At 46.7% G+C, this 27247-nt stretch overlaps 1 protein-coding gene across 2 annotated transcripts in view; it reads right to left on the bottom strand.

The window, feature by feature from the left end:
* The window catches only part of TIMELESS (timeless circadian regulator), a 71108-nt gene extending 49707 nt beyond the window's left edge, over positions 1–21401 (bottom strand). Inside the window, exons 1-3 of one of the 2 annotated variants that reach the window (XM_054977046.1) lie at positions 21329–21393; positions 3780–3905; positions 950–1103 (exon numbers count right to left, since the gene is read on the bottom strand). In XM_054977046.1, the coding sequence (XP_054833021.1) occupies positions 950–1103; positions 3780–3876 (251 nt within the window). In that variant the 5' untranslated portion in view covers positions 3877–3905; positions 21329–21393. Of the gene's footprint in view, positions 1–949; positions 1104–3779; positions 3906–21328 lie in introns of both variants that reach the window. The other variant, XM_054977047.1, reaches the window with a different exon arrangement.
* Between the last annotated feature and the right edge of the window lie 5846 nt (positions 21402–27247).

Here is a 27247-nt window from a genome sequence, read left to right as displayed (position 1 = left end):
CCGGTTCCGAAGAAGACCTCGGAACCGACGCGCTCCTCGCCTTCGAAGGGGACCTCGGCTTCGACCTCTTAGACTTCATCGGAATCGATCCGGTCGTCGGTTCCGATCGGGGACTCGGTACCCGGATCCTCGGTTCCGATGTCGGTCTCGGATCCGACCTGGTGGAAGATGCGCTACGGGGCGGCCGCACCGGTCCCTGCGCTGGAGAGGCCGCTCTCGACGCCGAGGCACTCGGGGGACGCGGTTTCGACCCCGACCTCGCGGAGGCCACTGAGCCAGCTCTTGATTGCCGTTCGGCAGAGGGGCTAGGGCCGGCCTTGGGGGAAGGTAACGGGGCGCCTCCGGACATGACCTTCTGCCACAGGGAGGAGTTCAGTCGGGCCTTGCGCTCCTGCCGGGCCTTGCTGGTGAAGCCCTGGCAAATCCTACAGGCCGACACATTGTGGGTCTCCCCCAAACAAAAAAGGCACAGTTCATGGCCATCGGTCTTGGCCATTTTCGTGTGGCATTGTAAGCAATGCTTAAAGAGAGCCTTTGAGGCCATCTTCAGGGGCACGCTAGAGAGAGGTCAAACAATCCGGGTCGTATTTACCGAGTCCAGTCAAAGTCCAAATCAGTAAGCCGAAGATTAGTCGAGGTCCGAAGTCCAAAGTCAAAAGCCAAAGATCAATCAGAAGTCAGAAAAAGCACAAAGCACAGAGCAACGAAGCTCACGTTCTCTCCAAGCGGCGGCAAGAAGAGAACTGAGGGAAGGGGCCGTTGGTCGCTGGAGGATCACGTGACCGTTTGGGCGGGAAACGGTCGCTGAGGCGCGCGACAAATGGCCCCTTCGGAGCCATGGAAGCTCTAGAAAATTCTCCGGCGGCTGGCCTGCGCCTGCGCAGTCCCCATGTGTGGAGGCACAGAAGAACGAAGATGAACATACTACTTCTCTCGCCATCACAGTTACCTGATAACAGCATCAAAGAGTTGTTTATCTTCAGGATATTGGACAATGATTGGCACCAGGTCATTTTGTAGAATCTGAGCTGCCCCCAGCTGCTGCCGGATATCCCGAGTCTCATCTTCATGTCGCAGGTAGCGGATCAAGTCTTTCACACTCTCTGTAGGGGCACAAGACATGTGAGAAGGAAAAAGAAAGTGAACTGGAAGCAAAGGACCACCGACTCCCTTACCTGACCACTGCAATCGTTTTTGGAGGCCCAACTTGGGATGACCCTGTGTTCTAAGGTAAGGTTGGTGGAAGATGGCCTTCTCAGCTGTGACATCAAAAATCTGGAATTCTCTCCCTAGGGAGTCTCGTCTGTTCCCTTCTGCCAGCGGGTGAAGATTGTTTTGTTTTGTTCGGCATTCAATCAGTAATCCCTCCTTCAAGCCCAATCGTTTTAATTTTTGTTTTTATGCCTCTGTATGTTTTTAGCTCTACTTTTAATTGTGTTGTTGCTGCTGCTATTGTTGTTTCAATGGTTTTTAAAATGTGATTTTATTATGTATGTTTTAATTTGTTGGGTGGGTGGGATAGAGAGACAGAATTCTCATCCTGTAATGTTCAACAGAAAAAGGTTAACAGGTGTGAAGGTGTCTTATACCAAGTTGATCAACTGGTTCATTCACCTCAGTAATGTTCAGATGGGAAACGGCTCTCCAGAGGTGCAGGAAGAGAAAGAGGTTTTCCAAAACCTGAGATCCTTTAAATGGAGATGCCAAAGACCGGAAAGTACTTATTATTTATTTAAAACATTTCTTAGCCCTCTTTCCACCAAAAAAGCTCAAGGCAGCTTACAATGGAAAATACAAACAACATAAACTATATCAAAAACTGATAGTTAAAAACACAGATTAAATATATTTAAAAAGCTGTCCTAAAGCTCACTGTAGAACCTCTCCATGAAAAGCCTCACCAAACCACGTCCCCAATACTGGAGTAAGACTGTTTATCTAACCCACTATATTATCTACCTTAACTGGCAGCAGCTCCCTAGGAACTCAATCTGTCCCACCTCGATAACTAAAAAAATTTCTACTTAGATATATACAAAGCATGTGTTTTACCATGCCGTAGAAGACAGGTATGGAGGAAGGCAGCTGTGAACGTATTTTACGAGTATGCTTTCCTAAAGAAGTGATGGTAGTTGCTAGTGGGATAGGAGCAAAGATCTCTGAAACGGCCCAGATCGGGTTAGAGTCGGGAGGGGGAACCCTCCCCTGCCTGGCACTGACCTGGTCCAGGCAGTTTTGGCCCTGACCCAGGCCTAAAAGGGCCCAAAATGGCCCTTTTGGGCCTGGACTGGGGCCAAAACGACCAGGGCTGGGTCACTTCCAGGCAGGGGAGACTTCCCCCACCCAACACGACTCGATCTGGGCCCAAAATGTCCATTTTGGGCCGGTTTCGGCCCGGATTAGGACCGAAATGGCCAAGGCCGGGTTGGTGCCAAGTGGGGGAGGGAGCCCCCAAATGGCACTGACCCGATCCAGGCCGTTTTGGCCCAGATCCAGGCCTCTTCAGCCCCAAAATGGGTCCAAAATAGCAGAAAATGGCCATTTGGGGCCCGTTTCGGCCCGGATCAGAGCCGAAATAGCCACAACCAAGTTGGTGCCCACCAGGGGAGGCTTCCCCTGCCCCGCACCAACCCAATCCGGGCCTTTACGGCCCGGATCCGGGCCATGCTGGCCCTTATCCAGGCCGAAACGGGCCCAAAATGGCCATTTGGTGCCAGGTGGGAGAAGGTTCCCCAAACGGCACCGACCTGATCCAGGCCATTTTGGCCCAGATCCGGATTGGGGCCAAAACAGCTGGGACCGGGTTGTTGCTGGGCGGGGGAGGCTTGCCCCATTCAGCACTGACCCGATCCGGGCTGTTCCGGCCCCGATCTGGGCAGTTTTGGCCCCCAAACAGGACCAAAATGGCAGAAAATGTCAGTTTGGGGCCTATTTTGGCCCCAACGTGGGCCTTTTCGGCCCCGATCCAGGTCAATGTGGGCCTTTTCGGCCCTGATCCAGGCCGGTAGAAAATGGCAGTTTGGGGCCCATTTCAGCCGGGATTGGGGCCGAAAAGGCCAGGAGCAGGTTGGTGCCCAGTGGGGAGGCTTCCCCTGCCCGGCACCAACCCGATCCGTGCCGTTTCAGCCCCAATCCAGGCCGAAACGGGCCCAAAATAGCTATTTTTGGCCTGGATTGGGGCCGAAACGGCTGGGACGAGGTTGGTGCTGGGCGGGGGAGGTTTCCCCCGCCCAGCATCAACCCAATCCGGGCCTTTTCTGCCCCAAACCGAGCTGTTTCTGCCCTTATCCAGGCTGAAACGGGCCCAAAATGGTCATTTTGGGCCTGTTTCGGCCCGGATCGGGGACGAAACACCCAGGATCAGGTTGGTCCGAGCTGTTTTGGCCCAGATTTGGGCCATTTTGGTCCTAATCAAGACCCAAACAGCCCTAAAGTCAGGTGGGCAGGGCCACCTGACTTTGGGGAACTGCCGGAACGCCGTTCCGGTGCGTTCCCCCTCAAAATGAGCCCTGACCCCACCTCAGTTCTGTTTCTTAGTCACACAAGAGAAACAATATGGCAGTAACTGGTTTTTACATAAAAATAAAAACTGTGAATTGTTACACATCTGCCATGCAAAGGAGAACAGCTAGTAGAAAGTTCCTGTTGTCAATAATTTCCTTAAGCTGCATTCTCATAACACCGTCATTTTACTAATTAGCTGGCCCTACTACAGCTTGTGACTCATGCAACCCTCATTGCAACCTCCAGCCAGGCCTCCCGCACCCGGGGTCTCTCACCTAAGCAATCCGGCTCTTTGTGGTATGTGTTCCCCTCCAAGAATCCAAGAGCGCTACATGTGGCCAAAAGTTCACAATTCATCATGTACAAGTCCATAAATCTCAGTCTAGACAAAAGAGGGAAGCCTGTGGGAAACAGAAGCAGAGGCAAACCATATAAAGTATACCGGCTGGGGGTTTTTTTCCTTCATAAAATGAGGGATCAAATTGCGAAACAAAAAATCATGTGTTCAGGCCTGCAAAATATGTACTAGCACATTTTATGCTAATAACCCAGGAACTTAAACGTATTACACAGATGTGTATGTGGCTGGTGTTTCATAGTCTGACGCTGGCTTCTCAGAACTACAGCTGGCCTAGGAATCTGAAATACTGTTCTGCTCCTGCTTCTGCCTCTGCTAATTTGGGAACGATCCCCCTGCCCACATTTGATGCAATTTTATAAATGCCTCAACAATTGCTCACCAGCATTTTCCTCATGGAAACTGCCTAAATGTGGGAATGACTTAACAGTTATAGAACAGGCCCTGCCCATTCTTTGGGCCATTGTGTTACGAGTGTTTTCTGACTAAAGCGGTGCACTGCTTCACCACCACCACCACCATCTACACACAACTATACCTATTACATGAGAATCACACAACACAAATAAGGCCAAAGGCCACTTGTACTAGCCCAAGAGGGCTCCATCATTACGTTAACCTGATATTTAAAAAAGAACGTATGCAACAGGCCAAATAGCAGAAGATGCTGTTATATATAATTTGTCCCTTACTTTTTTGTTTTACAAATCACACCTTTTAGAGCTGAAAGGCAATATGCCTTTGAACCCTTTCCCCATCATAAATAAATGTCACCCTCCAAGATAGTAAAGAGTCCAGTAGCACCTTTAAGACTAACCAACTTAATTGTAGCCTAAGCTTTCGAGAATCACAGTTCTCTTCATCACGCATCTGACAACGAGGTTCTCGAAAGCTTATACTACAATTAAGTTGGTTAGTCTTAAAGGTGCTACTGGACTCTTTACTATTTTGTAACTACAGACTAACATGGCTAACTTCTCTGGATCTATCACCCTCCAAGATAGTAACCTATCTCACATGGTTCTTATAAGGATAAAATTAAGGAGATGAGATAAATGTAAGCTGCTCTGGGTCCCCTCTGGGGATAAAAATGGGATATACATGAAATAAAACAAATATATAAATGTTATTGGGGGAAATTATATAGTCACTCAGCTTTACCTTTTTAGGGCAAAAAAGTGCATTGGGGATTTTAACCGGGAACAAATAGCCCAAGAGGAAAGGATTAAAAAAGGATCCAGAGGCTGGATGAATATTTGTCAGGGATGCTTCAGGCTGATCCTGCACTGGGCAGGGGGCTGGACTAGACGGTCTCTATGGCCCCTTCCAACTCTGTGCTTCTATGATTAGAAAACATTACACCAAGTTCCAGTTTCCACTCTACTTTGCATCCTCTGTGTCGGCATTTTGAAAAGAAAAGCAAAACGGCAGGGCACACGTAGCATGAGTCTGGATATTATCATTTATATCCTTGCCCCAGAAAGTCTTTTTACCAAATTCTGTTAACCCCTTTTCCCCAGAGTGTGCACTCCTTCCTTCCTCTCCGAACCTCTGTTAATCCTCCGCTATCTCCCTTTGCTTTGTGACACTCCTTCTCTGTACCCCACCTCACAGTTTTTCTGCTCCCCCCCCCCCATCAGAGTCTCTTTGGCAGTGGTGGAAAATGTTGTCAACTCATAGCTGACTTATGGGGACCTCTGCTGGCGTTTTCAGGCAAGACGTGGTTTTGCCATTGTCTGCCCCTGCGTAGCAACCCTGGTCTTCTTTGGAGGTTTCCCATCCAATTACTAATCAAGCTGACCCCTGTTTAGCTTTCAAAATCTGATATGATCAGGCTAGCCTGGGCTATCCGATTCAGGGTCAGTTTCTCTTTACTCCTCCCCATTCTGCGTTGGTTAGCAGCAGTGTACACGGTTTTTGCTCTGCCAGTGCTGGCTGGCTGCCCAAGGCTGAAAAAAAACATGCATCAATTCCATCCTACACCCATAAACCCACAGAATGGAAAAACAGCACAAAACATAGATTCAAATAGCCTCCAAGTCCCTCACCCCTGCTGTTTACAGGTCTATATGGGCATCAGATGTTTCTGCAAATGGGTGGGAAGCGGATGTAAGCGGTGGATATTTGGTATTTCCGAAATGGCTGCAAAGGCCAAAAGGCCCATACACAGCCAACAGTCCACAACTCTTTGTGTTATGCAGGCCTGCTGTACACCTTATTAATCAATCCTGCATCGTTCTCACCTTCCTGTCCATACACACAAATCTCTAATGTGGGCTACAGGCCCCACTTTAAGCATGACCACAGACTGAAGGGGAAAACCCCCACCCCTCACCAGTCCAATACCGAGCAGAACAGAAATGTTAGGGTGACCGAGAACTTACATAAAGTGATCGTGTGGACCTTGCCCACTTCTGACAGAAATACTGACTTGCATTATTAGAAGCAACTAGATCCCAAAATACGGCAGCATTAATCATTTTCTTCCATTCCTCAATTATCAAACTTGCAACAGTAGAACATCTCATTACTCACACAATTCACAAATAACAAGATGTGTGTGTGTGTGACTGTGCATGAAAGAGTGCCAATTCACACATCATTCCACTCATCCAGCGAGAGGCATTTTAGTCTAGCAGACTGCAGGCATCTGAAGACCTGGGGATCCTGCTCAGTAATGAAGCTCATGCAGTTTTATCTCTTTGGGCCAATTGTTATTCGTTTGTTAAACCTACCTCATAGAGTTGTCATGAGGGGGAAATGGGATAAACCAGAGAGCCAGTGGGGTGTAGTGGGGTGTCAGACTAGGATCTGGGAGACCGAGGTTCTAATCCCCATTCTGCCATGAAAACTCACTGGGTGACATTGTTAGCCAAACAGGTGGTCTCCTTAATTGACTGGGCGAATTAGCATTAGAGACAGCGAGAGTGTCAGGATCCGTCATATTCAGGGTTCTTAACCTGGCTCTGGCTAACTGGGATGCCACAGCCTGACAGAGAGGGGGTAACTGGGCGTAACCACCTATGTATACCACGATTATTCCCTTAGTGAAGCCTCAAATAAACAGGCAGGAAATGGGAAAACAATTTTGGGGAAAGGGTGAAAATTATGAGTTTCAGAGAAGAGAAGGTCCATACAGGAGCAGCAAAATGACCAGCGTTTCATGGACAGAAGAAGCCCAAATGGAGTGGGGTGTGTGAGCAGGTACCAAGACACACACACTGAGTACCTGGCTGGACGGCCCAGTTATAGCGCAAAATGTGCTGTAGTGATGTCAGACTAGGATCTGGGAGATCCAGGCTCAAATCTCTACCCTGCCATGGAAGATCACTGGGTGACTTTCAGGTAGTCACAAATACTCTGCCTAACCTACCTTACAGGATTCTTGTAATATTAAAATGGAGAAGGGGGGAATATTGTAAGCCACTCTGGGTTCCTCTTGGGGAAAGAAGTGGGGTGGGGTATAAATAAAATAAATAAATAAATATAAATAAAAAGTAACCTTGTGGTACCTTAAAAACACCCAGCCTTTATATTATAGCATGATTGTTTGAAGAAACAATCAATGAGCAACAGCTTGGAGACTTTGGATACATTTACAGGGGAGAAAAGTCAGAGCAGAATGAAAACAGGCCGATTTGGGAAGCCACAAAACCAAGTTGTGTGGTATCACAGACGCTTTGTGATTGTGTAAATTCAGCGGCAACACAATGCCCAATTTTATTATTAGACAAACATGACCAAGCCCCTTTTTTAAAAATGGAGGAGAGGAGAATCATGTAAGCCACTTTGGGTCCCTTTGGGGAAAAGGTGGAGTATAAATGAAGTAAATTAAAATAAAATAACCATAAATTATCTGATGCTTAGGGCCACAGGAGTTAGCCATGTTAGTCTGTAGTAGCAAAATAGTAGAGTCCAGTAGCACCTTTAAGACTAACCAACTTTATTGTAGCATAAGCTTTCGAGAACCACAGATGCATCTGACGAAGAGAGCTGCGGCTCTCGAAAGCTTATGCTACAATAAAGTTGGTTAGTCTTAAAGGTGCTACTGGACTCATTACTATCTGATGCTTGAGTCACATAATGTACGTTCTCCCACTGTATGGTGAGTTTTGTTCTCCTTTTAATCCCATGAATGAGCTCTTACAAAATAACCCAACATACATTCTTACAAAATAGCCCAACATACATTCAAGCTCCCCAGTATCCAGGTTTTGATAAACTACAGATGGTTTACCAGTGCTAACTAGAAATTTAATTCTGTTGCTCAGCAGGGAAAGCCTCCGATAAACTCCTCCACAGAAAGCTGAATTTGCCACTTTCAAAAAGGTGCCTGGCTACCTTTTGTGCTGGAATGCAGTATGAAAGTCACAAACCAAAAGATGAGGGGGTTGCTATGAACTCTCACCACACCCTACACTAGTCCCTATATAAAACTTCTTCACCAAGTAACATGGGGAAAAGGGATCACACTTGCTTTGCCTTTGTGGAGTAGGAAGCAAGAAAGCTGACCCTGCTGGCTATAACAACTAGGACTGACATCTAAACCCAGAAGTCAGGCTTGCTGATCAAACTGCTGAACCTTCACAATATCTTGGCTCACATGGTTCTCCCCAGAGGCAAAGTGTGTGTCCCAACAACCGAAGGGAGCCAAATAAATGCAGATCAGTGGATTTCTTGGTGTGAAGAACAGGGACTGTTAGAACATCTCCAGATAATCTGCTAACCAGCACTAACAAGCACCATAAACTTAAATTCTTCTAGCAGCAACTCAACACAATAATCACATTCAAGGAGACTACAGAACCCCATTCGTTCACAAAAGGATCCCAGCACATCAAGGATCAATAACTCCTTCAGGTTACAGACTAGAAAGCAGAGAATTTTCACCCTACCGGTTAGTGCAATCCTGCATGGTTTTTTTTTTTAACCAGCAAATCCTTCTGGCTCCAATGACCTTCATGCACATACAAACTTTCCGGATACATGTGCAACTGGAATTCTTTTAAAAAGCAAAAAAGAAGAGACTGCAAGAGAAGATGAGGAAAAAGGCTGCTGAAAACTGCCAGTCGGTTGACAACTTGTGAAACACTTGATGCCTTTTTTTTTTTAATAAAGTGTTTTCCCATTCACTTCTTGGAAGCCCCTTCCACTTACTACTTCAGTCCCTCAGATTCTTAAAAGATGGTACATCATATAACCTGGTTTATGTAATTGGTCCACTTACCCAGAGTGCTGCAGGATTCTAACCTACTTTCGTGCCTCTGGGAGGTCACTGGGTAGCAGGGGAGGGAAAGATGTACAGAAAGCTTCAACTTTCTTGGCAGTTACAATGCTTGAAGGTACATCCTTCAGTCTAAGTTGCTATTAATGTAATATCTGATGGCTCAATCACATTTTCCCCATGGAACTAACATACTGAATGCAGCCTTGTATGAACTTCTCTATAGCACTGAGTTAGAATATGTTTAGAATATACCCTCGTTTTCTACACATTATGGGAGCATGAAATGGGGGGGGGGGCTTCATCCTACCCCGTGAGCCATTTTCCAGCACCAAAACAGCCATGTCCTGCAGACATTTTGGCACAGGAAAATGGGGGAGGGGGGTGGATAGGACACGTGACTCATGTAATGTCTAGTTTGGGCCTCAGTTCAAATATCTGAAGGATTCTAAGGGGAAATATCTGTTACTATTAGTGGGATTTCTTAAGGGACTTCAGCATACCCTTAAGTTGTCACTAGATTTCACCTGAAAGGAAATTCAAGTCACATTTGGAGGTTCCTTCTCAGGCAAACCTTCTGAAGATTTTGTGAAAAGCCAAGAGAGTTTCAGTAGCTTCAGTAAGATGGGCAAAGCTTTCAGAGGCAAGATGCACACCTGGGCTGTACATTCAATGGAAGTAGTTGCTGAACCCACCAACTTCCCTATCATGCCAGAGAAAAATTACACAATAGTTGTGCCAAGTACTTTTTAGAACAGAAGCAAGCGTTTTCAGAAATCACTACGAGAGACTACGTCTAGTTCAGACTGATAAACTCCCTGGAACCCACCTTCCCTCACTCACAGCTTGTTTGAGAAAGATTCTTCCACTCCCTTTTCTTCCCCTCGCCTTCCTGAGAAAAAACCAATAGTTCAGTTCCTTGGCTATAGGATATTTCAAAAATCAATACTATAGAATTAATAATATTTGATTTATATACTGCCCTTCAGGACAACTTAACACCCACTCAGAGCGGTTTACAAAGTATGTTATTATTATCCCAACAACAATAAACAGGCTGTGAGGTGGGTGGGGCTGAGAGAGCTCTGAGAGAGCTGTCACTGACCCCAGGTCACCCAGCTGGCTTCAAGTGGAGGAGTGGGGAATTAAACCCGGCTCTCCAGATTAGAGTCCTGCTGCTCTTAACCGCTACACCAAACTAGTTATAGTGTGTACATCAGTACAATACAAGGCAAACGCTTTCTAAGCACCTTTTAAAGCACCTGTTTCCCATACTTGGCAACATCCAAGCCAGATAGGGCCATCTTTCGAAAATATCAGCAGGTCCAGCCACACTTTGGCCAGGATTCACCACAGAGCATAAATTTCTCCACTGGAGAAAAGACAAGTGACAAGTGTGACAAAAATGGATTGGGTCTTTCAAGCTATCTGGAATCTATTCCACAAACCACCGTTACCCTGGGACAGGACGGTGGCCAGACTAGAAAACCTGAAAAAAAAACCCGCTTGCAGCAATCACTGCCTTCAATGCCTACAACGCCACTGCACTGATCCACATCTCCTCTGAGCGTGTCTGGAACCCAGTTCCATTCACACTCTTGAGGAAACTCAGTTCTGGTCAGCGAGATACAAATGAGCACCAATTAGAAGCAGAATAAATGTGTTATATAAGGCCTCATTGTCATCCATCCTCTTCTTTCTACTGCTGCATGCTAATAAAGCCAGGGAGTGTAAAAAACTGGGTCAAGGAAGGACACCCTGTAACCTGGAGTTCTGCGTCACATGCAAGACACCTCATCCTCACAAGGGGGGCTGGGTGAGGTCACCTAGAAGAGCCCTTCCTTATGTGGCCTCCTGTGGCAGGCTCATAGGGCATGGCCGACACAACCGCTCTTCTCAGATCTCTCCAACTGTAAAGCATTTATGCAACTTTTGCAGCTATAACCCCTACCTATTTCCCACTATCACTGGAAGTCCTCTTCACTCATCGTAACTGTAAGCCTGTACTGGAAAAAGGGTTTGAAGCCTAGGCCCTAGGCCTGAGTAATAGACTGCAGATACATAGACCAGACTAACAGATAACTGAGCTGTCCCAAGGGTTGTTTAATTTGCATGTTTAGCAAAGGCCCATGGGGCATGTATATAAAAAAGAGGTCACCATGACTAGGAGGAGTGATGTTATACAGGCCTCGGCTAGCTGGAAATACTAAAGTAGAGAAGAGCTGCTGCTGCTGCTTGGAAGGCAAAGCTTCTTTCCAAGCTTTGGCGCTAAGATCATCACAGAGCTGAAACTACTGGCTGGAAGAGCTGCAGTAGCTGGGAAGAGCTGAAGAAGCGAGAGCAGGAATTGCTGGCAGCTGAACTCATTGACTGCTTGAGACCAGCGCCCTAGCACAGAGCTGCCCCACTTCGTCTTGCTAGGAGAATAAGGGGAACTGCTCCTAGGGCAACAAGCAAGCCCCAGGATTCAGACAGCATCTGCACAAGAAGAGTCCTGCTGTGGCAAGGCCTGCTAGGTATTTGGGACGCTGTTCCAGGCAAAGCCTCTGGCCAAATCTACAGAACTGTCTGCACACTTTACCAGGGGGTTGTGAGTAGGACTGTACTCTGGGGTCACTGGTTACTGATCCAGTATTAATAACTTTGGGAATGTTTTAATAGTTGTGTTTAAATAAATTACATTTATATTTGAATGGGTAAACATATTGAACCTGGTCCTTGGGACTCTGGGGGTTACATAACCTCTGGCAAATTTCTGTTTTACAAATGAATCCCTTGGGAATGCCATTTTTAAAACCTCTATCTCAATCCTTTCTGTATTCACAGGGCAATCGGGAGCCTGGAGGGAAGAAGCATAACTCAGAGGCTCAGGAATCCACCCAGAACGCTCAGTCTCACCTATACGTACCCTGCCCTTCAACGCCTCCAAGAGGTTAAGCAAGACAAGACTGTTAATCTCTCCAGCGCATGACTGGGCAGACTGGCCATCTCACAACAGGGATCTGTATTCAGCTGTCAGGGTGCTCAGGCCAAAGTGCCCGCAGTTCTAGTGTACAAAACCCAGCATTTGTTCCCATTCCTGGAACAAGTGCTGAGCACCTGTAGCACAGCTCAGTTACAACTCTACTTATCAGAGGGCAAAGAAATGGCACTAGGTGTCTATTAATTGCCACCTCCAGCATGCATCCTGAATAACTCACCTTATCTTTCTATATTTCCATCATGCAATGACTTAATCTGCCCAAGCAGGACCTAGTGCAATTCAGGTTATTGCTGTGATCCATCTATTAGTCACAGAGGCACCTTTTCAAGGAAGATTTAACTACCACTAACACAATATCCTCTCCCACGCAGAGCAATTAGCAAGGCAAGTCAAAAAAACCTTAACTGAAAAATAATGAGCCAATCACAGCTTGAGATGGAAATGACCTCATGCAGTCATAGAAATGGTAAAAATCAACACGGCAGGAAGGATTCCAAGGGCAGATGAACAAGCATCTTCCCAGGGGGCAGCACGGCCAAGTGCTCTGAAATGACAACTGCAGAGCATGCAGCTAATGCACCTGCAGGGTATGAAGTAACAGGACTCCTTTAGAGCTTCCAAATCCTCCTGTCACTCAAATTGCTTATTTCCTTTATTTACCGTGCATATAATGATAGGGAGACTTACAGGTATTTGAACTCAGGAATTGCATCGGGGGGGGGGGGATGTTATTTTCTTCCTCCCCTACATTTCGGGGGGAGGAACTAACTCACAAAACCTACTAATGGTGAGGAAGTACATTTGCTGTCTCCACTTTCAAATGGTTTTGCAAGGTAGTAAAGGATAGTGGGTATGTTACTGCTGAATGGGGCAACAATCTGAAGCCCACACTTACCCCTCAAAATCTCCCCAACCACGACACCTCCAGAAGCATGCCACTTATACCAAATCCATTACTATTTCTGCAAACCTGATTTCACACTTGTTCCTGAAACCATGAGTACTAGAAACCTGAAAATGAAAACTGTGCATAGGGCTAAACTAGCAGCTGTCCAAGGGTAAGCAGCTAGGTGGCAAACTCCACTGCTGTTCTTCTACCTCATTGTATTGCTCCTACACCCAGCGATGTTGTAGCCCTGGAAAACGTATGCAGCTCTATTGTGGTATATGAAGACTTGTCATCCAACTCCGAAAGCTGGCAGAAAAGACATCTGACTTGCAAGGTGTATCACCTCATTCTTTTTTTTTAAATTTTTTAAATTAATTTTCCATTTTTTAAATCTAACAATAAAAACATATAACAAATAGCAAGTAACAATAAAGAATCTACAATTACAACTTGTAACATTTAAAGCTTTGATAAAATTCCATACATTGGCATTTTGATAAACTACAACTTGCATTATGTTGTTTGGCTTCTTAATGAGTTACCATAAGCCTGACATTTCCAAATTGCAAACTGCTTGTTGAGGAAGTTTTGTGACTAAAAATTCATTTCTAGAGAGAAATTCCAAAAAGGGTTCCCATTTGGTGTAAAATTCTGTTGTATCACCTCATTCTTAAACACCATACCCAGCTCAGTCCAATTTTCACACTCTTGGGGAGGGACATGGGTCACAAAGGAATGATGGTGCATCTTCAACGTAACAGTAAAACGTAACAGTCATGCTTGACTGAAGATTCAAAAATAAAGCAAGGCACACTATGACATGACCACAGAAATTTATTAAGCAAGCGTGAAACAACTAGGCAGAGAAGATACAGAGAAACCATTCTAGCGTTGATTATCACACGTCAACTCTTTGATTTCATCTTAAACGCTTCTTTCAAGTGCACTGTTATGTCACCCTTCCTCCAAGGAACTCAAGAGCAGCCTACACATTTCCCCTATTTTATCTTCACAACAGCCATCTGAAATAGCTTAGAGAGCTTGACTGACTCGAGGTCACCATGCAAGCCTGATGGCAGTGTGAGGATTTGAACCTGGGTCTCCCAGATCTTCATATCACACTCTAATGCCTACGCCACATGGGCTCAATTATAGGAAGTTGTTAAATGACCAAGTCTATCAAATGTCTTGTTCAGATAGCTTTTATTCTCTCTTCTTAATCCAACCAGCCTCAGTTAACTCTGAGCTACAAGGTGGAAGACAAAACAAGAATAAGAGAGTAATTAGAACAAGCAGTTCACACCCTCACTGACTGTACCACCCATTCTAATTCTGTTATTGGAGAAGTAGAGGGTTACATGTGGAGAAGAAGGGTAGAATAGCCACATCCACAGGGTGGGTTTTTGGTGTCAGGCACACTAAGGGATATTCCACACAGCAACAATTCCGTGTTATTTCCCATTGCAGTTGCCAACGTAAGGGCACCTTTTCCCTGCCTAGTTCTGCCACAGCTGCCATTCCCCTGCACCTTTGCAACACGGGTGGCACGGGTGTTCTAAACCACCCAACACGGGTTCTAAAATTATAACAATCTGTTCTCTGGATTCGCAGCTTTCATTAAAATCTCTGGCCCTTTTTGCCATAGAGACAGAGGGGGAAAGGTGTGTCTTGGCCTAAAAAGTGCTGGAGACTTGCTTTTTTTAAAAAAGCCCGGAAATTCACAGAAAGTAAATGATAGACCATTAAAACATTACAATACTATAGTGATCTAACTATTGCCAATAGTTTTTAAAAGGCCCCCCATCAGGTAGCACAGGGGAGTGTTGTGGAAAATGGTGCCAATGTAGGTGGCACCTTTTGAAGTACAGCATATTTTCCACACAGAAGGCAAACATGCTTCAGCTGCATACCACCAGGAAATAGTGGATCAAAGAAGGTTTGAGAAACCACAGAAAAACATATGGATAATGATGCTGCGTAGCAACTCAGAATCAGTACACTGCAGTTGGGGGCCCAAGCTGGAGCATCAGCCTTTCTAAAGTTTCCATGCCCAATACACAGGAACAACCACAACTAGAGTGTTGGTTTCGTCCATCCCACTAGCCACAGCTCAGAGCCACATGTAGCTTCAGGCAAGCTGCTCACATGGCTGAAGCAACAGACTCAAAGGCTGCTCCCAAGAGCTCTAAGACACCACCACGTGAGGCAACCACCAACTCCCTCCTCCCCAAAGCCAGCAACAGCAGTGAACGAATGAGTCCCAATCACAGAGGGCCAGAAGACAGGGCTAGTTGTTCTTTGTGCACAAAAGCAGCCATCAGACCCACGTGTACTGCTCAGAGAAGCAATGTGACTGGAATGAGATACCATCATCTTTCTGTTTACACCCCAAACAATAAGGTGCGGGGGCAGAGTGGAAGTCGAGGGACCGGTCTCCACAGCGCCGTAACTGTTAAAACTGGCTCAGCTTGGGAAGGGAGAAAACAGCAGAACTGGGAATTAGCAACCGTTTTCTATGCAATGAAAATACATACTATCAAGCACCTGGCTGGGTTCCTCCAGATGCTTTACCGGTAGCATGATATGTCAGAGTCCGAGAGAAAAAGTCACTCAGGGTCACTTTCCTTTATAACAAATGAAAGACACAAAATGATCTACAAAACAGGTAAACTATCTGAAAAATAATCATTTAATGTATGAAAGCACCTATGCCATGGGCTTGTATTTAGCATAAAACAACATCAAAAACTGCTCCTAGAGGCAAGAAATGCTTTGTTTAATAAGAAAATTAAGTCTTTGATGAGATAATTATAGGTCCTTGTCACAGCAGCCGGGGACCAGGGAAGCTTTCTGTGGGCTGCCACTAGGGTTGCCAGCTCCAAGTTGGGAAATTCCTGGAGATCTGGGGGGTGAAACCTGGAGAAAGTGGGGTTTGGGGAGGGAAAGGACCTCAGCATGGCATAATTCCATAGAGTCCATCCCCCAAAGTAGCCATTTTCTCCAGGTGAACTGATCTCTGTGGCCTGGAGACCACTTGTAATTCCGGGAGATCTCCAGCCACTACCTGGAGGCTGGCAACCCTAGCTGCCGTCACTCTGGTACAGGTTTCCTTGGAAGGGCCCAGAACACCCAACCAGGGTAATAAACAACTTTATTTAAGAGGTTAACTGGTGTTCAAAACTTTGTAGGATAAGGAGAACAGTAAAGGTAGGCAAACAAAGAAAACACCCTAATGCGTCTCTCTAGACTGTTCCTAGCTGTCTCCTGGTGATTGGCTTCAAGCTGATTCGTCCCTTCTGGGTGAGGGATCCCTCTGTCCACAGAAGCCTCTCCTCAGCTCTGCTCCCTAGCAGTGAACATCCTCCCCCTGTGGTGAGGCCTTTTATCTTTTCTCGCAGGCACCATCTCCTTACTTTCCTGTTGGTTCAATTTTCCCTCCAAATCCCCTCTTAACCAATCACAGAGTCCAAGGGGGACCTGGGAAATGTAGGCCCTGTAGTTACTTTAGTACAGGCTTCCTCAGAGCCACTAGGCCTCACTAGCCCCAGGCTCATAACACACACACACCGCCTCCCCACTAGACCAAATCATGGGGTCTGGCTACCTGGATCCCCATCGATAAGGTCTACAACTAAGCTGCGGGTTGTTCTTTTGACAATCTAAAACTTAATACACAAGCTCTGTAACTCATTAAGATAGATCCAAGTGGAAAATATGGATAAACACTATAGTGGTGAAACAATAGAGAATATCTATGTACAGCAAGGTAACTAACTAATCATCACAGGCTCTGTGGGACAGAGCATCAGCTTCTTTATTCTCAGATCCTGCAATGTGCTCAATCTCGAAATCGAAGTCTTGCACGGCTAGGCTCCATTGCAGAAGCTGAGGGTTGGTAAGCTTGGCAGTCTGGAGCCACTGGAGAGGGGAATGATTGGTTTGAGCAGTTAACGTTGACCCCGCAGGTAGGGCTGGAATTTTCCCAATAGCATAACATTCCTTTCCAGGAATTCCCCAACCCACTTCCCGCTCAGTAAGTTTCTTGCTAAGGAAAGCAACCAGGTGTTGATCCTGATCTGGCCCATCCTGAGATAACACTGCCCCCATGCCACCGTCAGAAGAGTCAGTGGGGAGGACGAAGGGTCTATTGAATTGAAGTCTGGAGCCCTTAGACCTGGACAGATGATGAGGGAGTTTTTTAGCTCATTGAAAGCCTGCTGACATTGTCATACATTTTTCTTATCTACTCAAAACCATGTAGCCATGGAAGACAGAAGCACTTACAGAAGCCAGTTCAAGGAGTGCTGCCCCATTTCCTGCATCCATCCATCCTGTAATATGCTAAGCCTATTCCTTTTCATCTACTGAGGTCCTTTCTGTCCCCTCCTGTCAATATTCTTTCTGTGGCTCTGCCAGAGGGCCAGGCAACCAAAACAGCATTGGAAGGAACATCAGGAGCTGTCTAGTCAAACCGCTAGAATGGCAGCATTGGCTGAGTTTAAACCATAACTGAAACAAACACACACACACACACACACACACACACACACAGAAGCCTTTCTGGATTTTTAAAGTGATGCTTTTTCTTTAATCCTCCTAATCTGCATAAGTATGGATACACCTTATTTGTTTGTAAAGGACAATGAAGAGAACAGGCTTATTGGGAGAATGTAGAAAAGCCAAGCCAGTGGCAGTTGCACCTTTAAAAGAGAGCCAGTTCGGTGTAGTGGTTAGGAGCACGGGAGTCTAATCTGGAGAGCCGGGTTTGATTCCCCACTCCTCCACTTAAAGCCAGCTGGGGGACCTTGGGTCAGTCACAGCTCTCTCAGAGCTCTCTCGGCCCCACCCACCTCACAGGGTGTTTTGTTGTGGGGATAATAATGACGTACTTTGTAAACTGCTCTGAGCGGGCATTAAGTTGTCCTGAAGGGTGGTATATAAATAGAATGTTATTATTATTATATCATAAAAATAATCATAGAAACATCCAACATTGAAGGGTGGCACAGCACTCCCAAAACTAAATATTTTTAGAAAGATTTAAAGCAGTCACATACCGGAAGGGTGTTGTTATTCAGCGGGTGGGGAATAGAACAGTGAGATATACCTTGCTAGCATTTTATATAGGGTTGCCAACAATCCGGAAGAAAAATGTCCTGTCCCTTAAATTGAGATTTAATGTGTGGAAATGGGCAGCTGAATCTTTTCAGGCTGCAGAGATAAACATCCCATTAAGCCTTGAGTAAAGGAAATTGGCACTTTTTCCCCAGGCAGCTGGCAAATTTATTTTTACATGCAAGTAGCACAGCAGGGGAACACTAACCTTGTAAAGAGTACAACAAAAATGTCTAGTTTTCAAAAAAGTACAGACATAGGCAAGTGTGATTTTTAAAAGATTTTTATCCCATTTTCAGCGCAAAGATAATCAAAAGCAGCTTAAAATAAACACATAAAATATAAAAATATTGATGCAATACCCATCACCAGTTGCATTATGCTGCAACCACATTCCACACAGCACTGCTGACTGCAATGGACACACCAGTGTTGTATCTCTTGTCTGTGCCCAGACAAGAAGTATTGCGTTTTGAAGGCTAGGAAATTGCAGTTCCCCCACAACAGAATACCCTGGGGCAGGACACCTGGGCCATTTTCGCACTGCTTACTGGCCATGGAACATCGCACCAAACTCCCGGAACGACAGCATCAAATCATGGCAGGAAGATGCTGTCGTTCTGCGAGCTTAGCATGATGTTCCATGGCCGGTAAGCAGCGTGAAAACTGCCCTGGATTCCTCCCAAACAAACAAGCAACCGTTGTGAAAAGAATGACACTGAATTCATGTTGGGATGCATTAATTTGTACCAAAGATACAAATAAGCATCTACCTTTAGAAATTAACTGTACAGTGTGTGTGTGGTGTGTATACACATGCACGCAAGGAGATTCTCCTTGGGCAGTTTATGCCCTGCCATGTTAAATCAGAGTATGTACAGCTGCTTTTTGAGTACAGCACATGCAACACAACAAAGAACAATGTACTATCCTTACCTTGAACAACCTTGGGAATCTTTAATAGGCAGCAGACAGGCTTCTATATTTAGATTTATTTTTTAAGAGAGGACTACCCCCGTTGCTATATCCAAGGCTCGCCACTGCTTTACAGAATAAAAGCACAAACTGATGTTTCAAAACTGACAGGTTGTCACAGAAACAGACAGAGCAACAGCCAATGAAAGGCCACAGAAGGTCAACTGGATTTATCTGCTACCCAGAGGCTTCCCTCCTGTACAAATTATACTTTAACTGGAACACATCCATTAATGAATGATGCCACCGCTGGGAAGTTTAAACCACTGGTCACTCAAGAAATAATAAGAAAAGGATATGTTCCATGCACATCTGAAGTGAGCAGTGACTCACAAAATCTCATACAGAAATAAATGTTGTTATTCTCTAAGGTGCCACCGGACTTTTATTTTGCTACAACACACTAACATGGCTACCCCATTGCAACCTCAAGAAAAGGAGGCGACTACTTCCACTGGAAAATCAGCAAACATTTTTACTAAAAGAAGCCAACCCAAGCCACTACTGGCTAAACGCTATGCCGTTGCTACAATGCAATTCTTAACTAGTTGGGACGTTAAGTTGCATGCCTGAATGTTCAATTATTGCATTTTTATTTAGCACCTCTTTACCTTGCCCTTTCTTTAAGGAACTCAGGGTGGCATACATGGTCTGTATGTTTAAAACATTTACATGCCTTCTCTTCTGAGATCTGTTCCCATCCTTGATTTTGTCCTCACAACCACCACACAAGGTAGGTCAGAGTGAACTCAGTAAGGTCACAAAACAAATTTTACAATGAGCAAGGATTGGAACCCGAGTCTCCCCAGGCCTAGTCTAACACTCTAACCGTTACAACACAATGGCCCAGCCAGTAAAGCTGCCTCCCTATGCTGCAGTAGATCCTATCATATTCATTCTTTACCCCCACTGCTTAGGAATCCCCAGATACCCAGCTCCCACTATGCAAATAAGAAGAGCCCCATTGGGCCAGTCTAAAAATTCATCTAGTTCAGCAGCTTGTTTCCCACAGTGACCCACCAATAGTGCTGCCACCTCTGGCTTGGGAAATGCCTGGAAATTTGGAGATGGTGCCTGGATAAGAACTCCAGGCACACCATACAGTACACCCTCCAAGCAGCCATTTCCCCCATTTTCTTTGTAGTCTGCAGATCAGTTGTAATTTGAGAACTCCAGGCCCTACCTGGAAGTTGGTAACGCTACCAGCCAGTTACCCCAGAAGGCCCACTACAGTAAAAGCAGAGGAGTTAGCCCTGTTAGTCTGTAGTAGCAGAAACAGAAAAGAGTCCAGGTATCACAGTTCACAGCATCTGAAGAAGAAAACTGTGATTCGCGAAAGCTTATGCTACAGTAAAGTTGGTTAGTCTTAAAGGTGCTACTGGACTCTTTTCTACAGTAACAGCAGAGAGGCTAGACTTCCCCATATTGTTGCTCTCCCCCCTCAATGGTGTTTAGAAGAACCTGGAGTTTTCATTTTCGCTTACTCTCCAATAACCCTCCGTTTCCTCTTAAAGCTCCAATCTTTTTGCATAAATACTTTGGCGATCGATGCCGACAGGGCTGGTTTCCGACAAAGCAGAGACAGGCCAGGGCCCTAAAGCAGCTTGCAGAGAAGTTAAGCCTCACCGAGCGCAGGAGTGGGGCGCTTGGCCCGTGGCTGCAGCCCTCCTCAGTCACTGCGCGCCAGAGCGTCCGCACAGGGAAAAATCCATCTGGGAAGGATCGCTATAACGCGGCATCCAGCCATGGGCGGAGGCAGCCGGAGCGGCTACGCGCCTCCACCGAACCCCCCCCCCATTACCACCCCCCCCGCCTCCTCCCAAACAGGGACGCTTCCTTCGCGGCTACCAACTAGAGTTGCCAGCTCCAAGTTGGGAAATTCCTGGAGATCTGGGGGGTGAAAGCTGGAGAAAGTGGGGTTTGGGGAGGGACAGGATCTCGGCATGGCATAATTCCATAGAGTCCACCCCCGAAAGTAGCCATTTTCTCCAGGGGAACTGATCTCTGTGGCCTGGAGACCAGTTGTAATTCTGGGAAATCTCCAGCCACTACCTGGAGGCTGGCAACCCTACTACCTACACAGCTCGATTTCACAAAGCGCCCCTAAAGCATGACATTAAGCCCGGCTGACTTGTCCCTTCTTAACCGGATTGCAGCCGTGCAGCCCAGTCCTACGAGCAGTTGCTTAGAAGCCGCTGCTACTAAATTCTACGGGCCTTCCTCCTGGGGAGGACCCACGCGTGCAATGCCGCTTCCCCCAAGCCACACGCCCGTACGAACCTTTCCAGCTACTCGGGACTCGGCTCCGTTCTCATCTTGAACCGGGCGGAGTAACGCGGGGCTTCAGCCGGGCGCCCAAACTTCCAAGCGCCGCCTCCTCTCCGAAAGGCGCGCAAAACCTCCACAGCGCCTTAAAGGGGCAACAGCCGGCGGCCCGATCTTCTCCATGTTTCCTCGGAAGTAAATCCAGGACGAGCCAGACCGTTTCCTTGCGAGTAAATGCCTTCCAGCATGAGGCTAACCTGGGAGACAGTCCCAAGGAGTTCACTAGGGCTTCCTAAATGTGCGCAGTCTGCAGCTGTGAGCCAATTTTACCCCATGTGCAAACTCTGTGCGTGCGCGCGCGTGCATGTGACGGCAATAAAAAAATAACACGGAGGCTACAATGTCACAACAAGGCTATAATAATAAAACACACAACAGCATCTTTCTCGAGCGCGTCTGTAAAAGTACGTCTCAAATTCATTACTTGGAACGCGCTTCCATTTCTACGCCCGCGCGCCTTCCCGAATTCGCGTTGCGCTCCCGACCAGCTCCGGGTCGCTCGCTCTGGTCACGGACCAGCCACCCCGTCTGAGCCGCCTGCTGTTGCTCTTTTAAGCACCGCCAGAGCTTTGCTCTTCTTCGCCAGGCAGTTGTTGGACCTGCAATTTTGCAACCCGATGGAGAGAAGCAGGACTCTGGCTAACCCAGGCAGCCGTCGTATCCCTCCCCGCTCAGCAGTTACTATCCGCAGTTATTATATTGCGACTATGATCGTTATTACAGATCCGTGGTAGTTGCTCTGCTGATGGGTGGCCCTTTTCAAAGCGCCAAACCATTCTAAAGCACGAACATCCTCAATGATAATACTAAATAATCAATATAGTTTGTCTCTTCAGTATGGGACATTTTTGTAGGAAGTTGCAAAAACGTTCTCAATATTAGACTTCGCATCAGATCTCCGCCGGTTGGAATCCCAGGACTGCCATGAGCCCACCAGGCGGCCTTGGGTGAGCCCCTCCTCTCAGCCCAGCTCCCCAGCTGTATTAGGGTTTGCAGCCTCCAGGTGGTAGCTGGAGATCTCCCGGAATTACAACTGATCTCCAGGCAACACAGACCAATTCCCCTGGAGAAAATGACTGCTCTGAAGGATGCACTCTATGGCATTATACCCCACTGAGGCCCCTCCCCAAACCCCGCCTTCTTCAGTCTCCACCCCCAAAATCTCCAGGAATTTCCCAGCCTGGACCTGGCAACCCTAGGCTGTATTGTGCAGAGAATAATAACACTGGTTTTGTTCACTGCTGTCTAGAAGAGCGATATATAAGCATAGTAGTAGTTATGTGAAAACATGGCCGAGGTACAAGTATGAAAATGTTTTGACTAGCTTTTGTTTTTTCTCCCAGTTTTTTGCAAGTTGTATTGGATGGGAGACCTCCAATAAAAAATAAATCAGGGTCACTATTTATTTCATTTCATGACATTTCTATTCCACCCTCCTCGCAAATGGGCTCAGGGCGGATTACGTCAGTTAAAATATAATCACAGTACAGCAAAAATTTATAAAGTCAGAAAAGCATGTTAAAATCACAGTTTACATATAAATAGTTAAAAAGGTATCAAGAGGGCAGCAACCACAATATAACTTATCTTCGCTCAATAAGACAGAATTCTAAAACAGAATGGTGGTAATGCATCTGGTGGGGGGGATTTAAGCATTCATCAACTCCTTCCCCCTATATGGCCAGCGAAGGTAGGGTTGCCAGCCTCCAGGTGGTGGCTGGAGATCTCCCAGAATTACAACTGATCTCCAGACCATAGAGATCAGTTCCCCTGGAGAAAATGGCTGCTTTGGAGGGTGGACTTCATGGCATTATACCCTGCGGTGGTCCCTCTCTTTCCCAAATCCTGTCTTCTCCATGCTCCACCCCTCACATCTCCAGGAGGCCAGGCCCAACCTCAACCATACGCCTGGCAGAACATCTCTGTCTTACAGGCCCAGCAGAAGGACAACAGATCCTGCCAGGCTCTGGTTTCGAGAGACAGAGAGCGGAACTACAAGTGACAAAAGGCACAGGTTGGACACTTGTCAGCTTCCCTCAAGTTTTGATGGGAAATGTAGGCAGCTTGGCGGAATGTTGGACAAGTGACAGTTGAAAAGTCCATTGGACAGCAGTCAGAGAGCCAAGCTGCAAGACCAGGACGCCTACATTTCCCATCAAAACTTGAGGGAAGCTGACAAGTGTCCAACCTGTGTCAGGCGTCACTTGTAGTTCCGCTCAGAGAATTCCACCAGGCTGGAGCCAGGACCAAAAAGGCCCTGGCTCTGGTCGAGGCCAGATGGGCCTCCTTGGGGCCAGGGACCACCAACAGCTGTTTGTCTGATGATCGAAGTGTCCTCTGGGGCGCATATAGGGAGAGGCGGTCCTGCAGAGATGCAGGTCCCAGCCCGCTTAGGGCTTTATAGGTTATAGCAGAGGCAGGCAGTGGGCAACCACCTCTGTTAGGACCAAACTAGACCTGCAGGTTTTTAAAGACTTGGGCCTGGGTTCTACAGCCATACAGCAATTAAAAAATAAATGGCAGTTTAAAATAAAAGAGAGCCCAACTGACCTCAGAATGCCCGCCCCCCCCCGGAAAGGAGAGCCCCCCCCCAGCCATTTCCCCATGTCACAGCAGCACGGGAGGAGTCCCCCCCCCCCCATTTTTACTGCTCCACATACACAGAATATTCCACATGGAGCAGAAAAACCTCCCTCCCCTGCTATTTTGACAGGTAGAAATGTCTTAGGGGTCAGGAGGAGCCCCCCCTCCCCCCCACAGAGGTATTCTGAGGCCATTTAGGGTCTCTTTTAATTTTAACACCTACCCAACTCTTTAAAAACCTGCACATCAGGCTTGGCCCCAAGGCCTTGAAAACCCCAGCAGGGGCCACTATAAGGTGGTTACACAACCTGACTGCACTTTCCACCACCACAATGTATATTAAAGCTTTTGTATGGGATTTCAAAAATCCAGGTATGCCAATGGGTGTATTTTTCATTGGTCATGAAAAAGAAGAAAACTAATGGGCAAAATGTTGTATGGCTGCAAAAGCTACTGCCTTCCCCCCTACCAAATAAAAACAGAGCAAGGAGATGTTCAGGAATGCTGGAGTCAGTGTGAAGATGCTACTGGACTCTTTTCAATTTAAATCGATTTTTTAAAAAGTCTTCTGAGGGAAACAAAACTAGTGGGATTAAATGGAGTGGCCCCTTAAATTTATTTCAGCATAAAACTTTGTTGGTTGGAGCATCAGAATCAGATGTAAGAGAAAGGGGTGGACAAGAGAAGGCTCCCTCCATCCCCAAAGGTACAGCTCCAAAATGGGACAAATACCCACCCCGTTACAGCTAGGGAAAGGCTGTGGGGTGAGGCAGGAGCCTGTCCTCTCCCAATACCATGGTCCTGGGCCAAATTGGGCCCCAGTGGGCCTTTAACATGCAATTTGGATATGGGGGGAAAGGAGCCCTGACCAAACTTGTTACAGAGGTAAACGGTGCGCAGTTTCCTTCCTTTCCAGCCCAAGGCTATGTGACGGAAGAAGGGAGTTTGGGCAAAGGGATACCCTATTGAAGACAGATGTCCAGGGAGACAGAAAGAGCAGCAGTTTTTCAGTGACTATAATGTGGTTAGGAAAGCCAATATGCTGCCCTTCCAAATAACTCTTTTGTTGGAATAAGTTTGTTGAATTGAACAGGACTTAACTGAAGATAAGGAGGTCTGGCTCTAAATTGCTTGCATAAGAGACCATAGGTTTGAGCAACATTGAAAGATGAGGAGAGTGGATTCGGTTTCGTTTTCTCACCCATGTCGGACGCTCCTCTCCGCGGGTCCGGGAGGAAGCGCCCGAGCACCCTGACCGGGCGGCTGATCTGCAAGGATTAGCCCCCAGGACTCCCAGTTAGGGAGGCAGGGTCCGGGACGCTGCGGGAAGAACCCCCCGAAATCTATGCGGGGGGGGGGGAATTGCCCGTTTGTCCCTATGGAGGCCGGCAGACGTGCGCGGCGCCTTGAGTGCCGCCGGGCAACGAGAAACGGCAAATAAAAGAAACAGGCGGAAGCCTGCAAACAAGCGAATCCCTTCTGTTCTACAAGCGTTTGTGAAGGAGAGGTTGATCTGAAGAAGACTCGCTCTTCCCCTTCGGTGAGTTCCAGAATTCGGCTGGCGCCCCCCCCCCCTAAAATGGCTGCAAAGAAGCAAAGTCCCGCTCTGGGTAAGTCAATCTCGGCTACCTTGCAGAAGGGAGACTCGCTCGAAGAATTGGTGCGCAGGGCGGTGGTGGAAGCCATAAAACCCTTTGTTGACAAGCTGAACGAAACTGATCAAAGGGTGGGCTTAATTGAAAGCGAAGTGAAAACCATTAAGGAAGCAGCGGGGGGGGCAGAGAAGTCTGCTCTGGAAAGTGCGTCACTTGTGAAGGCTACGAAAAAAGAGCTGAAGTTGGTGGAGAACCAGCTGATCGGGCTACAGGTGGAACGAACGCAGACAATTTTGCGCCTCCAAAATGTGAAAGAGGAGGAAAATGAGGATCTGTGGGGTTTGGTCTCGGAACTACTGGCGACACCCGCAAGGACAACTAAAGAAGAGGTCAAAAGCGCCATTTTGGAGGTCCGTCGGGTTTCTTCAAAATATGCAATAAAGCGACAGCTGCCTCTCGAGATCATCATTGACTTTTCATTTAAAAAGATTCGGGACACTATCCTATATAACTCATACAATGCGGATTTGGACTTTATGGGCAATAAAGTCAAGATTCTGAAGGACGTTCCATTTCTAGTCTGGAAAAGACGTTTTAAGTACAAAAAGTTCGCAGCTCTTCTGAGGGACCGTGGAATAAAGTACAAATGGTTACTTCCGGAAGGAATATGGTTTGGACATAAAGATCAAGCCTATAAGATATTATCAGAAGATCAACTAAGGGATTTTGAGGAGAAAAACCCGGAATTCCAGTGCACCAAGCAGGAAGAAAGGGAGAAGTCTGAGGGGGGGGGGAGGAGACGAGCACCGCAGTGGCGGCTGCTCAGAGAGAATTGCGTCCGGGACCCAGAAGGGGGAGGAAAGTTTAATTAGAATTTGGAATGTGTATTCTGTATGATTAACCACTCCATCATTATTTTATTGAGCTATTTTTTTATTATGGCAGTATGAAGGGAAAACATTGAAGTGTAGTGTTGATTGTAGGTTATCCTCCCTTTTTTTCCCTATTCTCCCCGCCCCTTTCCCTTTTCTCCATCTTTTCCCTTCACTTGTGATAGTCTTGTGAAAAAAAAAAAGAAAGAAGAGGAGAGTGGAAAAGTAATACAGCTCCCTCTTTTGCTGTGACTGCCTGTGGCTCTCAAGGGTATCAGGAAAAGAAAGGTATTTCTTAGAATCTACATCATGAGATCCTTTAGACTGAACTGGGATCTTCAGCGATCTACCGATTAGTCACAAACTCATTTCAACGTCATGTAGGACTGGAAAAATGGAGAATGCCTGGCTTTGTCTGTCTGATTGCCTCTGAATATAGACAAAAAACGGATGTCCCCCCCCAGAATAAGCCCAAGGCCAATTAACAGTTAAAACCTATGCATTCTTTCTTGGATTATAGAACTTGCAAATAAAGATGCATAAAATAGTCTGTAAATGCCATGCAAAAAAGTGAAGAGATTACTACAGTAAAAAGCTTGCTAGCCAGGATCCGTGGGGAGTGAGGGCTGCTGGGTTAACCAAAAACGCCAGCTTTTAGCTGGTGTCAAGAGTGCAGCGGCCTCAAGCAAGCACCAGTCATGCTGGGACTTGGCCAAGAACTGCTGTTCAATCCAATGCTGCCTGCTTGGCACTGCTGCCCTGCTGGTACACTGCCAACCTGCCGTGAGTGCCTTGGGCCTGCAAGTGTTTCAGCCTGCAAGGGT

This window comes from Eublepharis macularius, chromosome 4 (assembly GCF_028583425.1).
Source record: "Eublepharis macularius isolate TG4126 chromosome 4, MPM_Emac_v1.0, whole genome shotgun sequence".
Lineage (NCBI taxonomy): Eukaryota > Metazoa > Chordata > Lepidosauria > Squamata > Eublepharidae > Eublepharis > Eublepharis macularius.
The sequence above is the reverse complement of the archived record's forward strand: the minus strand, read 5'-3'. Positions and strand labels throughout refer to the sequence as shown.